This window comes from Lasiodiplodia theobromae, assembly GCF_012971845.1.
Source record: "Lasiodiplodia theobromae strain AM2As chromosome Unknown scaffold_37, whole genome shotgun sequence".
NCBI lineage: Eukaryota > Fungi > Ascomycota > Dothideomycetes > Botryosphaeriales > Botryosphaeriaceae > Lasiodiplodia > Lasiodiplodia theobromae.
In genome coordinates, this window is record NW_023336516.1 from 151650 (window position 1) to 166446 (window position 14797).

The 14797-nt window shown below is 56.1% G+C and overlaps 7 protein-coding genes across 7 annotated transcripts; 3 read left to right on the forward strand and 4 right to left on the reverse strand.

The window, feature by feature from the left end:
* Nucleotides 1–157: 157 nt before the first annotated feature.
* Nucleotides 158–868, forward strand: LTHEOB_10262 (Calcium-independent phospholipase a2-gamma; the record flags this gene model as incomplete). Its single annotated transcript, XM_035506888.1, has 2 exons — nucleotides 158–216; nucleotides 277–868. 2 exons carry the CDS (start codon nucleotides 158–160, stop codon nucleotides 866–868), a joined length of 651 nt encoding a protein of 216 aa, XP_035368031.1.
* A 336-nt stretch (nucleotides 869–1204) lies between these two features.
* Nucleotides 1205–2925, reverse strand: LTHEOB_10263 (Cytochrome p450; the record flags this gene model as incomplete). The annotated part of the gene is made up of 3 exons (XM_035506889.1): nucleotides 1205–2231; nucleotides 2284–2777; nucleotides 2830–2925. The coding sequence occupies 3 exons, from the start codon at nucleotides 2923–2925 to the stop codon at nucleotides 1205–1207; spliced, it is 1617 nt and encodes a 538-aa protein (XP_035368032.1).
* A 643-nt stretch (nucleotides 2926–3568) lies between these two features.
* LTHEOB_10264 (NAD-dependent histone deacetylase silent information regulator Sir2) lies at nucleotides 3569–4682 on the forward strand (the record flags this gene model as incomplete). The annotated part of the gene is made up of 2 exons (XM_035506890.1): nucleotides 3569–4061; nucleotides 4135–4682. 2 exons carry the CDS (start codon nucleotides 3569–3571, stop codon nucleotides 4680–4682), a joined length of 1041 nt encoding a protein of 346 aa, XP_035368033.1.
* A 437-nt stretch (nucleotides 4683–5119) lies between these two features.
* LTHEOB_10265 (uncharacterized protein) lies at nucleotides 5120–5914 on the reverse strand (the record flags this gene model as incomplete). The annotated part of the gene is made up of 1 exon (XM_035506891.1): nucleotides 5120–5914. The coding sequence occupies one exon, from the start codon at nucleotides 5912–5914 to the stop codon at nucleotides 5120–5122; it is 795 nt and encodes a 264-aa protein (XP_035368034.1).
* Nucleotides 5915–6691: 777 nt separating this feature from the next.
* LTHEOB_10266 (uncharacterized protein) lies at nucleotides 6692–8427 on the reverse strand (the record flags this gene model as incomplete). Its single annotated transcript, XM_035506892.1, has 2 exons — nucleotides 6692–7106; nucleotides 7337–8427. 2 exons carry the CDS (start codon nucleotides 8425–8427, stop codon nucleotides 6692–6694), a joined length of 1506 nt encoding a protein of 501 aa, XP_035368035.1.
* A 1214-nt stretch (nucleotides 8428–9641) lies between these two features.
* On the forward strand, nucleotides 9642–11466 carry LTHEOB_10267 (Cyclopentanone -monooxygenase protein; the record flags this gene model as incomplete). The annotated part of the gene is made up of 3 exons (XM_035506893.1): nucleotides 9642–9733; nucleotides 9788–11254; nucleotides 11334–11466. The coding sequence occupies 3 exons, from the start codon at nucleotides 9642–9644 to the stop codon at nucleotides 11464–11466; spliced, it is 1692 nt and encodes a 563-aa protein (XP_035368036.1).
* Nucleotides 11467–12728: 1262 nt separating this feature from the next.
* LTHEOB_10268 (Biotin/lipoyl attachment domain-containing protein) lies at nucleotides 12729–14363 on the reverse strand (the record flags this gene model as incomplete). The annotated part of the gene is made up of 4 exons (XM_035506894.1): nucleotides 12729–13802; nucleotides 13859–14082; nucleotides 14149–14198; nucleotides 14266–14363. The coding sequence occupies 4 exons, from the start codon at nucleotides 14361–14363 to the stop codon at nucleotides 12729–12731; spliced, it is 1446 nt and encodes a 481-aa protein (XP_035368037.1).
* Nucleotides 14364–14797: the final 434 nt, after the last annotated feature.

Here is a 14797-nt window from a genome sequence, read left to right on the forward strand (position 1 = left end):
GACCGTGGATGAAGCAATCGCCACCTACGACCAATTGGCTCCATTTCGAGAAAAAAGTAACCTCCCAATGAAGAGGAGAGCCTCGAACAACGAAAGCGAATTTCGATCTTGCCTTGATACAACAATCAAGAAGGCCAAAATACGGCCCTCAGGCACAATGATCAAGAAAGCACCTATCTCCACAAAGATGGCTTCTGGTCCTTACATGTGCAAGACGTAAGCACTTCAGATGAATACCGTTTAAGTATGTTATACTGACAATTTAACTTGGTTCAGTTTCTTGAACCCTAATGCAGGGAGCAGAATAGATCTCGAAACCTGCAATTCAAAGGACTGGCTGGAAGAGGAGATCACTAACGCAGCCTACGACGTGCTCAACGCACCAAAGAGAACTTCTTTGAAAAGGAAAACTAACCTATTCAAATCAGCATTCGTGATGAGCATCAGCCGGGTGTCTCCGAAGGAAGAGGAGGTGTACACCCTTGGAAAGATCTGCAAGAAAAACATCCCCAGCTTCATGGACTCCGATGCTTCTTTGAGCCCCCGAGAGGACATCCTCTCCCTGCTGGAAGAGAAGCAATCAACCGATGAAAAGGCCGGATCGTTACTCAGGCAAATCAAGAAATGCGCAGAGTATCTGGTGGAGAAGCGACAGCGGCGGGCGCAGACGGCAAACTGGGAGCGGTTCGCGTTGGGCACTGACTACCGGTGCGGGTACTGTGCAGCGAAGGGCCGGGAGAAGACGTACGACCAGTACTTGCTCATCGAGCATCTCCAGAAAGAGCATCGGGCGCCGCCGTCAGACGACGATCGCTTTGATACTTATTGCGAGATCTTGAGGCATTTCCGAACAGAAGCTGTGGCTTAGTAGCTAGTGTTCCTATGTAAGTTTAATGTTGAGTTTGTGTCATGAGACGATGTGAGGAGAGTAGATTGATTTTGAATCAAGCCGTGCAAGTTCCAGGAGATGTATTGGCTAACCCGAATACAGTACCTATGGTGATCACTCCGATCAAGTGAAATTTTAAGTGTATTATAACGGCGGCTAACGCGACACTGGAACAGATTACCGGGATGAGAGATCCCTTTAGGGGAGTATTTCGGGTATCAATTAACACAGGCTGAGTTCCATAGGACCGCTTCAGCCACGTGCGTGATTGGCCAATAAGAACGTGGTCCACAGCCGCAACATGCGTCTATCAAACTAGATCTTCCTTTCCACTACCTTCACCGGCATGCCCTGGTTGGGCTTCGCCGTGCCAAACAGCACAGGATAGGCCTGGCCGCCCAGAAAATCGAACTTGCTGTCCACCTTCTGCGAGTACGTCGGGATTATCTCAAACCTCCTCAACATCATGGCCATGGCGATCTTAACCTCAATCATGGCCAGCTCCTGGCCGATGCAGTTCCGCGGACCGACTTCGAAGGGGCGCCAGGCGTGGGGGTCCCTCAGGCGGGGCTCCAGTTCCTGCGGGCAGCGGTCGCGCAGCCAGCGCTCGGGGCGGAACGAGTGAGGGTCCGGGAAGTAGCGCTCGTCGCGCATGATGCCGAACGACGGCGCCCACACCATGAAGCCCTTGGTCTCGAACGTCTCGCCCGTCTCTGGGTCAACGATGGGATAGGGCACCTCGCTGCCGCGAATGGTGCTGGCGGGCGGGTAGACGCGCAGCGTCTCCTTTATGATGGCGGAGGTGACGGGCATCTCGTTGATGACGTTAGGGCGTGCAGCGATAGTAGCGCCGGCAGTCGACGGATCGGTGCCCAACACGCGGTCGTGCTCGGCGCGGACTTCGGACATCCAGTCGGGATGCTTGTGGAGGACCCAGGTGATGTAGCAGATGGTGCCCGAGGAAGTGTCGTGCCCTGCGAAGACGAAAGTCTTCATCTGGTCCTGCAGGATCGTCATGTACTCGGCGTCGATGGTGGCGGTGGCCTCCTGGCCCATGGCTTTCTTATCGGCGGCGTAGGCGTCCAGTGCAAGGTCAATCGCGTAGAGCGCTTTCTTTCCTGTCGGTCCGGTCTTCTGGCGTTCCACCCAGCGCTCTTCGATGACACGGCCGATGGCACGGTTCATCTTTTGCTCGTTGGACCAGAGTTTGTAGGAACGCCACGGGTCGAGCTGCCGAATCGCACCGAAGCCGGGTTTGGAGCCAATGGATACCCAGTGGATTTGGTCCCGGAGGCCTTCTTTGTAACCCTGACCCCCTGATTGAGAGGTGAATGCGCTGCCCCTGCAACGATTGTCAGAGATACACTCATTTTTACTAGCGAAGCAATACTCACAAGATGACATGGCCGATAATTTCCACCGTCAGGTCCACAGCTACGGGTTCCATTGAAAAGATCTCCTGGGAAGCGGCCTTCGAAGCGAGGACGTTCAGGAACTTCTCCGTTTCCTGCACGATTGCCGGGACGTGCTTAGATAGATTGGCAGCGGAGAAGCCCGAGTTAAAGATGCCACGCCATCTCTTCCATTCCTCGCCTTCCATAACAACGAGGTTCCGCTTGCCGCCGAAGGGTTGTAGCATGCCTTTCAGGGCACCAAACTTGTTGATGTTGGGCTTTGTGGTAAGCTGCTCGGATAGCTCATTGCTGTTGACGAGCAGCCAATTGTGCGAAAATGGCCACATATCGACGTAAAAAGCCCTGGGCAGGTTGTATTTTTGCCTCAACAGATGGCCATAGCACGCAGGATGGATACCCGGCGGCAATTCATCCGCCAATTCCTTGATGACCTTGGCATGGCCGAAGAGTGGATGATGGCCGGGAGGTTGCGGCTGCATGGGACTGTAAGCTTGGGATCATTGTTCTGAATGGAGTTGTTCGTACCAGGCCTTTGAAGGAGGCACGTTTTTGGCGCCAGAGGAGTACGATGTACAGCACCGCTGCAGCGAACAGGGCAACGAGAAGAAGGCCAGACGCCATTGTGCAAGAAGCGATCCGCCGGATAAGGACGAAGTCGTGGGGAAAATCCAACGAAGGGGGGGGAGGTTGCTTAAAGCATAAATGCATACGCCGCACGGTGTAGCTCGGTTTCGCATTCCTGGGTGCGCAATTAGTGATACGCGATTGGCGGACGGAGGGTATTTCGGCCCAGATGGGCCCGGCGCCACGAGGGAATTGCCGGGTGCGAGGACGGCAGTTTCAGAAGCAGACGCCTTGCGCCGCCCGACGCGAGGGAGACGCACACATGGCAGCCTCAGGATGACGGGCGCTGCTGCGGCGCGGAACGGTCGCGTTGGGTGGTACGGGAACTCGCCGGAGGATGAGCGCCCGGACCCACTTGGAGCGGGGATCGTTTGGCAGGGGTCCTTCTCTGGCGCTAAATCTTCCTGCCAAAAACATCCAACACACTTTATAGCTAAGCTTTGGCTCGTTTTTCTCGTCAAGTTACTGGCAGGTGAACGGCCGTAGAACGAGCGTTTCTAGCCGTTTTGGTAGAAGTAGAAGTGCTTACTGTGGCGCAGCCGTTGCTGCCTGCTTCACCACAATAGTCCATAAACGGAGCCACGACATTTCTTTTTGCTTCAACGTCAGGTACAATCTACTCTCGTCAGCAATTGCGAGAATGGAAACTCCCGAGCCCAATCAGCAGCAACCCTCCTCCTCCTCTTCCTCCTCCTCCTCCTCCTCCTCCTCCCGCCCCAAGCTACCTTCGAATTTCAAGAAGGAGCTCTCAAAACAGTACCTCAAGCAACAGAAGCGCAGAGTCCGCACCCAAACTTTGCCGTCCGACTCAGTTGACATTTCGCTCGACGATTATGTTTCATTTTCGGAGCATCTAAAGTCGTCCAAGCGGATCATGGCCCTTTTCGGAGCCGGTCTGTCGGCCGCCTCGGGCGTTCCAACTTTCCGAGGCGCCGGCGGATTTTGGAGGGAGTACGACTCGACGACCTTGGCCACGCCTGCAGCCTTCTTCGAAAACCCCTCGCTCGTGTGGCAATTTTACAATTATCGTCGCCATACCGCGCTCAAGGCGCAGCCAAACAGGGCCCATGTGGCGCTAGCCAAGCTCGCGAAAGCGAAGCCCGACTATCTCGCTGTTAGCCAGAACATCGATGGTGCTTACTCCCCCCCACAGCCCCCACGCCAGCATGGCAAGCGGTGAGCGAGCTGACGACTAGAATCCTCCAGGTCTGTCACAACGTGCAAACCATCCAGCAGAAAATATTCAGCTCGTTCACGGCTCGCTTTTCGATGTCAAATGCACGAACGAGGCATGTTCTTACGTTAAACGGGACGATATGCAGGATCCCATCGTTCCCGCCCTGCAGTTGCCCGACGACGTCGATATCTCGGATCCCAAGATACCGCTGAAGGAAATTGCCGTTGAGGATCTACCACACTGCCCACAGTGCTCTTCGCTCCTCCGCCCAGACATTGTGTGGTTTGGCGAGCCGCTGGCCCGATCTTCAATTGATCGCATCCATGATTGGATGGATAAAGGCCCGATTGATCTGATGCTGGTCGTTGGAACCACCGCCGTCGTCTACCCGGCCGCAGGTTACATCCATGGCGCAAGATATCAGGGTGCGAGGGTTGCCGTATTCAACATGGAAGAATCCGAGGAAGAGGGGGCAGCGTCGAATCTCAAGGATAATGATTGGTTTTTTCGAGGCGACGCGAGTAAGATCCTGCCCGAAGTACTGAAGGAAGTCATCGGCGTCGTACCAGGTGCCTAATCTTTCTTGTTGGTGGCTGAGCTAGCACGTGGGGAAAGTAAGCTCTAACGGAGCAACTACCCGATAAAATAAAGCCGTCTAGCTCTGTCAAGATGTGTGCCTGTTTTTCATGGGCAATAGTATACCCGGTGCTATGGTAATTCTCTTTGTGCTTACCATCAAGGTTGAACAGCCGCTACGGGCCGTGGACATCACCCTGGTAAGAGGGTAGACGTCTGGTGCGTTAGTGGTTGTCAAACCCGAATCATCGAATCACGAATTCGATTATGTTCCAGCGCCTCGGTTCTGAGAAGGTAGGAAAAGTTAAAATTGTGCAAGTCATGATGCTTCGAAAATACAAGTCGTGGATATACATGAACGTCGTCGGTTGGATGATCCCGGCTTTGCTCAGGACCAGCCAGAACACCACGCTCAGGATGTGAAATCTTCCGCGACCTTTAATCACCGCGGGCTTCCGCCTCGGCCGCCTTTTTTTTCAGAGTTTCAATCCTCTCGTCCAGCAACCACATGGCATAGACCCTGTGCAGCCGCGCCGTCCACTCCGGTATCGTCTTCTGCTTGTGTCCCTCTTGATTTACCCTCTCGTAGTCATGGGCGCTCGCAAAGCGCACCTCGACCAGGCCGTCGTTGTCGGGCTCGCCCACGGCAAACTCGTGGCGGCCGCCGGTCATGAAGCGCCACGGGTAGCCCCAATCGACGGCGGCCTTGTGGACGAAGCCAACGACCTGCGGGGGGAAGGTCCACTGCACGAGCAGCGGCGCGGGCTGGGCGAGTGGGAGGCGCAGGAAGCGGGACGCCGCCGCGGACGACGACGGCGGCGACGGCGCGCGGATGACCTCCATGGCGCCGTGGAGCAGCTGTTGCTTGGGGTGGAAGCCGCGCTCGCCGCAGTCGCCGGGCCCGCGCGCGAAGCCGCCGAACAGCTTGCCCTCGAGCCGGAGCGTGGGCGATTCGAAGAAGAGCTTCGCCCACGCCTCTTCCAGGCTCAGTTTGCGGCCGTCCGGCGCGTGCTGCTCGAGCAGCACCCGCACGGGCAGCTTCCCGCCGTAGATGTCGACGTGAGGCGTGTGGTGCGTCACTGGGAAGGCGGGCGTGCGCAACGCGGTGGTGGAGGCGGCTTCGGGCCGAAGGCGCGGGTACTTGGCTTCGAGGCGGTTGACGGTTGAATAAACGTAGTACCCTGGCGGGGCGACGACCAGGGCCGTGATGAAGAGGGTGCGTGGCAGAGGCATTGTCGACGGCTAGCTGGCAGGCATCACGCACGCTGCGCAATGGATGCTCTTTATGTGGTGTGAGCTTCGCACCTCCAGCGATGTCGGGTGATCGCCGCGCCGTGGGAAGGTGGAGCTATGGCCCGTCGGACTCCCCGCCTTAACCAAAGTCGTGGCCGAGTTGGCGGCATCGGACCCGGCCCCTTGCATCACTTCTATTTTGTCACTGCTAATGATTTTCATAGATACTTGGCACTAGAGTGCGCCCTTGAAATGGAACTGTTTAGTCTACTTGCTGATATTAAAGCTCACAATGCTCTAAGTATAAAGTGTCAACTACGGTTCTACTATCATGAAATCGGCATGAAATTTAGCTTTCCCCGCTACTCGGCTTTGCAAGCTTAAGAGACTCGCTTGCAATTGCCCGTAGTAGCTGAAGCCCGTGGGTCAGTCATCGCAGAACTTGGCGATACGAGCCACAGCGGCGGGAACACGTGTGCCAGCATTCGCACATGTCGTTCCGATCGTCACATTCATAGCAAACCATTCGCTCGGACTCCAATCAATGATCCATCCAGGTGGTTCATATTTATATATGAAATCTACTTCGACACAAATGCAATTGGTCTATTTCTGAGATGGAAACGTCGTTTTACAGTAATTCGTACATTTCTCCCCACGCCATCTTTTTTCTTTTAAATAAGGGAAAAAGAAAAGAAGACAGAAGAGAAAGACTATGGTACAGATTTTAGACTTCTAGTAAAGTAATATGAGGGGCATTCCCATCGTACAACCCCCTTAGGTAGAATGACTTGGGCTACCAGATTCCTTCTCAAACTCCATACTTAACCACTCAAATTCCCAAACGAGATTGCTGTAGCCGCATACCCTAGCCAAATCCCAGCCCAGCTCGTTATCGTTCTTTCTTTCACCCAAATACTGGATTATGTTAGGCATGGAATCCTTCCCACCAGGAGATGTGCGAACACGCTTGGCCTGCAGGCGATTGAGCCATCTGTCCCAGATTTTCTCGACCCCGTATTTGATACCGAAGATAAACTCAAGCACGACGCCTTCAAAGGGACAGCGACCAGGGAGTCGAAGCAGCTGGTACATTTTAAAATCATCCAGTCGCTCGGGTTCGTTGTGATCCGGTATCTCCCACTGAGTGCAGATGGATATGGGAAGGCCGCAGCGGAAGCATCCAAGGTTTCTGTTGCAATAAATCGCTTTCTGGGCGTGCAACAACTCCTCGTGTGCATTCCGCCCTGTTTCATCGACACAAGCATGAATAAATACTGTGGCCTGATGGGTTGCCTGCCGCCTTGCAGACCATGCAGACGTCTCTGATACGGAGGAGTCGATGTTGAATCTCTCTCAGTCAAGCGCTGATACATGGGTTTAAGCACATGGAGAAGCCTCAGATCGATTGCCAAACCACACCTGGCCTTCTTCAGCTCATCTGCCTTTGACGCCATCTCTTGGGGGTAGTCGTATTCTGAATCATCGAAGCTCGAAACCTCTTCCTCTTCGCCATCATCATCCTCTTCATCGTCCTGCTCATCGTCTCCGGGCCCTTTCATGTCGTCCAATTGGTTATAAATCGTGCGTGTACGTTCGGTTTTGGCGGAAATTCTTGCGTTCAACCTGTCGACGGCGAACTCGACGGATCCGCCTTTGCACCGCGGCGGTAGCGCAGTCGCTTCGAGTCCCCTTGTTTTCTGTGGGCGGAGGTTGGCACGGTACTCGTAGTCGGCGAGTAGATGACGATACGAGCCATAGAGGTCGTCGAGGGCCTTTAAAAATCCTGGATAATAGTCCCGATCCGTTTTCATCTGGCTGCTCATCCACATCTGCATGTCGTTGCTGTCGCCACTTTTGGCCCACGACGGAGCGTACAGATCGTCGAGCAACATGCTTGTTTTCAGCACGCCGTGCTCAAATGCGAGCAAGGCAGAGACGGCGCGTCGTGCCACGTTGATGTGATGGCAGTTCGCATACGTGGGGTCTTGAGGCTGTGGTGACGGAATGGCGGCACACATACTGCTCGGAAGGCCACAGGCCTTGCACGACTTTTCATCCGAATCGTAGCTGTCGATGACGTTCTCCTCAGGTGCAGCCTTCACGTCGGTCACCGTCTGCAGGATCTTGAGCAGGTCCCGCGCAACCGGCGAATCGTCCCACATAGTGCACTCCTTCATCGCATGGTCATCGGCAGCTGCGTAGTCTCCATGAGCGGTGCAAAGCTCACAGCCAGCCGCTTGCCAGAAGCGGAGGGCGGCCTGCAACCTTGTTTGGGCGCCCCAGTCTCCCATGGACTGCACCTCCCACTCATGCTCCCATACTTTGAGGGCCTTGCGATAGCGACGAGCGATATTCTGTTGCCGATGTGCCTCTTCTGTTGCGAGGTTCTGCGCGCTCGTGTCATTGCTGCGTTTCGCCGGTCGTGACGGAGTGATCTGGCCACTGCTGGCGGCTTTTTCCACCTGCTGCTTCCCAGCAGGCCCCTTCTTCCGCTTGTGTGATGGAGGCATACAGCCCCCTCTCACAGCCGATGGCTAGCGCGAAGAATAGCAGGCCTCCCCAACACTGCCTTAGGAAAAAAAAAAACACATGTGGGTAGCTGAAGCTATCGTCCGGACGAGAGTGTCGAATTTTTAATTCTACATATACGTCCGGACGATAGCTTCAACTACCCATGGCATGAGTAAAAAACAAATCCACGCTAGCCATCGGCTGCAAGAGGGGACTGTAAGTGCTGGTATTAGGTGGCTGGAGTGCGAATTGGGTTCCGCGTCCCGCGTTCCTGGCGTGTCTCATCACGATTCGCGCATCGCTTAACAACCACGTGTTTAGGGTTTGAAATATATTGCCGCGCCGAACGCAGGGCATACTACGTAGGCTCCCCGGTTCTGCATTTCTGCGGCACGTCTCCCACACTACTGACTCGGGCTCCCGAACCCCGCTTCGCAGCCGCGACATGGGGCCCCACGTTCTAGAACATCCAATAACAACGCTGCAAGTACATCCAGGCACGAGCAGCTTATCCGAATAGGTCAATTCTTAAAGTATAAATGTTTCGCCATGACTTGCACAGGACGCCATGACCACGTCAACTTTGTCTGACGAATATCGGCTTGCCGGATCAAGTTCCTGCCCGCAGCCACCCCCGCAGCTATGGCGATGCTGTAGCACTCGTACGACGGAGCTATCGAGGGAAAGAAAACGGCTGCCCAACGGTGAACCGCACTGAAGGCGGCTACTCCAGCCCCACCCCACCCATGTGTGATGCTGCGGGTAAGATCAACTTGTTCCCGCGGAGCATCTTCCGTCACATCCTCAAGTCACTTTCATTTCATTCAGCTCTGAAGATACAATCAACCACGATATCAGTGCAAGCGTATGGGGGGAATCCAAGCCTATCTCATCCGGACTCCTGTCAGATAGCCGTGGGAGGCACAGAAGGGGTTAGGCAGGCATTTACCCTGGTCCCTGCATATGGATCTAGAGGTTAGCCGAGTATGAGAGGGACCTCTACGCTAGCTCCTACGTTTGAGGTAGGACAGGGGTGGCGACTACGATGAGGGGGAGCTCTTTCCTTCCGGCCGTGGCAACTGCGAGTATTTATCTGTAAGCACTTCCGCCAGCAGCCGCTCTCACTACATTCCAATCTCTTCTTCTCGTCTTTCCCTGGGTTTCTGTCTCAGACTCACTTCTCAGTAATCATACGCGTAAACACACAACCACCATGGGATCCATTCAATATGAGCCTGAAGGCATCCGCGAAGTTGATGTGCTCATCATCGGAGCAGGCTTCGGTTCATTCAACTTGTTAAACAGGTTCGCCACGGAGGAACCCAATACCTGCTTGTCTTAGCAGCTAACACAGATCAGACTCCGCAAGCAAGGCTTCTCTGTCAAGGCCTTCGAGAAGGGGTCCGGAAGCGGCGGCATCTGGCACTGGAACCAGTATCCGGGGGCTCGTGTTGACAGCGATACCCCCATCTACCAGCTTTTCGACAGCGAGCTGCACAAAGGCTTCACCTTCAAAGAGAGGTACGCAGACTGGAAAGAGCTGAAGCGCTACTTCCAGTACGTCGAGCAGCAATGGGACCTGCTCAAGGACATCGAGTACAACCGGTGCGTCGAAGGGGCCCGCTTCGACGAAGCTTCCAAGAAGTGGACCGTAACCTGCGTAGACGGCACGCAGATGCGCTGCCGCTGGCTGATCGCCGCCATCGGCTTCGCGGCGAAGAAGTACACGCCGCGGATCAAGGGGCTGGGCTCATTCCAGGGCGAGATGCACCACACGGCCGCATGGCCACACTGGGGCGTAAACCTACGCGGAAAACGCATCGCTGTCATCGGTACGGGTGCGAGCGGCATCCAGACGATCCAGGACTCGGGGCCTGAGGCAGCGCACATGACCGTGTACCAGCGCACGCCCAACTACTGCGTGCCCATGAACCAAACACCACTCGACCCGGCCGCCGAGGCGCGCAAGAAGGCGGCGGGCGAGTACGACGCCGCGCTGTCTCGCTGCTACGAGACCTTCGCTGGCTTCACGTACGACTTCGAGGACCGCGACGCGCTGTCCGACACGCCCGAGCAGCGCCGCGCGCTCTACCACCGGCTGCTGATCGAGGAGGGCGGCTTCCGCTTCTGGCTGGGCACGTACCGCGACACGCTGTTCGACGACGCCGCCAACGACGAGGCCTACGCCTTCTGGCGCGAGGCCGTCCAGCGCCGCGTGCCCGACCCGCGCAAGGCCGAGCTGCTCGCCCCCAAGCAGAAGCCGCACCCGTGGGGCACCAAGCGGCCGAGCTTGGAGCAGAACTTCTACGAGGTCATGTCGCTGCCGCACGTCGACCTGATCGACATCAACACCAACGGTATCGCTGAGATCACCGAGACCGGCATCCGCACTGCCGATGGTGAGCATAGGGAGTTCGACGTCATCGTCCTCGCTACGGGCTTCGACGCCGTGACGGGCTCGCTCTCGCAGCTCGACATCCGCAACTCCGCCGGCGAGAGTGTCGCTGAGCATTGGAAGGACGGACTCAAGACGGCCCTCGGAATCGCCTTGCACGGCTTCCCCAACCTCTTTTTCACCTACGGGCCGCAGGCCCCTACTGCCTTTGCCAACGGCCCCACGTGCACCGCCGTTCAAGCTGAGTGGATCGACAAGGTCCTGCAGGTGTCCCGGAAGAACGGGATAGAGCGCTTCGAGGCCAAGGCGGAGACGGAGGAGGAGTGGACCAGGAGAGTGAAGGAGAAGTGGGACAATAGTTTGTTTCCCCAGGCCAAGAGTTGGTATCAGGGTGCCAACATCCCTGGGAGGAGAGTGGAGCCGCTGAATTGGTGAGTTACTGTTCTAGCCCCTTGTTTACTCCGTTTTTAGTCTTGAGCGAGCTGATGCTGACTTCTTTTTTCTGCGTAGGGCGGGCGGGATGCCACCGTATATCAAAGCATTGGACGACAGCTTGGAGAACGGACTTCAGGGCTGGAAGACGGACCGAGGACAGAAAGAACTGGATGTTGATGGTATAAAGGTCGCGTCCTTGAAGATCTAACAAACAAAGTGAGTAATCTGGATCTGAGTAGATGTTGGTTAGAATGAAAATTCCATCTTTTCTATCAGTTGATTGGTATCGTCAAGTGACATCATCCTCGCGGCATCTTGAATCGAAGGAAATATATTTCCTTGTCGATAAATTTGTGCTGTAGCTCCAATCACTTCAAAATCGTGTGGAAACTGACCACCTGGACCCTGAAACTCATACCTGCTTAATAGGCCGTCTCACGCAACGCCTTTTTTTTTAAAAAAAAAAAAATCCTGTTCTCTGCAGGGCAACAATCCTTTGCCTTGTTCTTCGCATCAGTGCTACCTGCGCCGTAACGTCTGTCAGCATCAACGCAACAATCACAGGCCGTACTGCGTATCTGCGCGCATAGCCCCCACCGGAGCTGAGCGCTGAAGCGCAGCCCAGCTGAGCACCACATGAGCTTAGCCACTTGATGACTGCTGACTGTCGAGATGGGACGAAATCGAAAGTTTGACTGCCATAACCAAGATTAGTGGCAAGGTAATTGTTTCTGGAGCGGAAAATGATATGTGATCAAAGAACAGGAGAAAAATTTCGTCATAGACCAGAGAATCCAAGCATTGTTGAAGAACAGAGGTTAGGAAGAGCAGCAACAGCCTCATCCCCAACCGATTCTCCGAAGTCCGACGCGCCGAAAACGCGGGCGGGCCGCGTCGGAGTTTGCTAAATTTGGCTACCGAGCCGCCCGTTCCGACTCAGAGGCTGTCGGAAAAAGCAGGAAAAGAAGCCAGAAGTCGGAACCTATCTTCACCAACAAAAAAATTCGTCTTACAACAACACCAATTGAGAGCGTCTGGTTCGGATTAAAAGTTGCTGGGGTATGACATTTCAAAAGATGGAGATGGCACTATGACTATTTTTGTTACACGGGCGAGGACGATGCAGCAAGCTCCACCATGTGAGAGATCAGAAAAACCGCAGAAACGCGCGCATACTACGCATATTTGCCCGCCTGCCTACGTGATTCGTACAAAAGAGAAAAAAACAGATGTCTAGAACTCGAGGCTTAGGAGAGAAGAAATAATTGGGGGAATAGGGTTTCTTCTCGCAAACAACCCCAAATGCACCACGATAACGTTAGCGGAGCTGGGTTAGATTTACACAAAATACCCAAGAACCACGAAGACCACCTTCCTGAAAGATTTCCTTCCCGCATTCCTGTCTCTGCCGATGAAAGCTTTTCTGCTCCGCTCGGCTTCGCTGCTTGAATCCACTTTCGCCACGCCCGCTTACAGCAGCAGCTCCAGAGGGTTCTCAATGACCTTCTTGAGAGCCTTCATGTACTCGCCACCAACGGCGCCATCAACGACCCTGTGGTCGAACGAACCAGTGATGACGATCTGGTCATCCCACTCAATGCCGGTACCCTCCTCGGTCTCGGCAGGGATGGCGACCTTCTTGGTGGTGCCGATGGCGACGATAGCAGCCTGGGGGCTGTTGATGATCGAGGTGAAGCGCTCAACCGCGTCGTTCATGCCCATGTTCGAGACAGTGAAGGTGCCGCCCTGGTACTCCTCAGGCTTGAGCTTGTTCTCCTTGGCGCGCTTGCCCAGGTCCTTGACCTGCGCCGAGATCGACTGAAGGCCGAGGCCAGTGACGTTCCTGACAATGGGGGTGATCAGACCGGTGGGGGTGGCAACAGCGACCGAGATGTCGACGTTGTTGTGCTGGCGGACGACGGCCTGGCCGTTCTCCTCAATCCAGGAAGAGTTGACCGTGGGGACCTTCTTCAGGGCAACAGAGCATGCCTTGATGATGAAGTCGTTGACAGACAGCCTGTAGGCGCCATCGGCAGAGGCGTTCAGGGCGGCACGGAGCTTGAGCAGCTTGCTGACGGAGATGGACGAAGAGACGAAGTAGTGAGCGTTCTCGCGCAGCGACTCGGCCATGCGGGTGGCAATGACCTTGCGCATGCCGCTGGCGGGAGTGTCCTCGAAAGAAGCAGCGGGAGCGCCAGCGGGGGCGGCAGCCTGGAACTTCTCCACGTCGGCCAGGGTGATACGGCCGGCGGGGCCGGTACCCTTGACCTGGCTGATCGGGACACCCTTCTCGAGCGCGAGCTTCTTGGCTGCGGGAGAAACGATGGGCTCACGCTCAAGAACGGGCTGGAGACGGGCACCAGTAGACTCAGACTCCTGGGCAGCGGGGGCGGCCTGCTTGGGAGCCTCAGAAGGAGCGGGAGCAGCCGGCTTGGACTCCTCCTTGGCCGGGGCAGCGGCGCCCTTGTCACCACCAGCGTCCTCGGCGGTGAAATCAGCGAAGGCGGAGACGTCGGCACCCTCCTCGACCATAACGGCGATGGGCTGTTGTCCTGTCAACCCACACTCGAGCTTGCTATCGGGACCGGAATTATGCTTACGCTGCCGACGGGGACGTCCTTGGAGCCAGTGTCCCTCAGGACCTTGGCGAGAGTACCCTCCTCCTGGAACTCGAAGTCCATCTGCGCCTTGTCCGTCTCAATCTCCACGAGAACCTCACCGGGAGCGATGGCATCGCCGGGCTTCTTCTGCCATGCGCCGATGTTGCCGGCAGTCATGGTCGGCGACAGCGCGGGCATGCTCACAACCGTGTGCGGGGGGAAAGCTGTCGGAAAATCATGTCAGTGCTCACGCTTCGCGCATTGAGAGCTGTTGAGGGCGCGGGACGGACATTTGGATGCATAGTAGCGGGCGAGAGCTGAGATAGCGGGCGCCGATCGTCTGGAGCGCGGAAAAGCCGCCGGTCAGCAAATCTTCAGCGCCATTGAGAAGCATTGGCGAAGCTTACGCGGAGAACAACTGCGACCTGGGCAGAGCGCGAAGGCCAGCAGCGGCGCGCAGGCAGGACTGGCCGGAGCTGCGAGAGAGGACGGCGGCGGCGGACATGTTGGCGGCGCGGGCGGGTGGTGGTGGGCAGGCTGTCGGAGGGTGAAGGAAGCTGCGACGGGCGCAAAAACAGCGGGCGGAGAGTCGGAGGGAGGAGCAGCTCCGAAGCCTTGAGACCCTTGGCTATTTGGGGGGTGGAGGAAGATGAAGCGAAGAGTGGTGGAGGGTGTTGTCTGCACAGCGGCTCAACGCAATACTTTTGCTGGGGCTTCCGCTTCGGAGCACGTACGCCGGCCGTGGCCGCGCCAAGGCCTGAGCCCTGGCCTCCCGCGCATAGAGACCAAGGGACACTTAGTGGCTTACATCACTAGCTGGCACGTTGCACTTCGAACTCCCCAGGCACCAAACAATTTATCTCCCGCAGCCCCAGCTGCCGTTCCGCCAGAACCACGCGATGCGCTGAGACCTGTCTCCGCGATCCTCCACGACGCCCC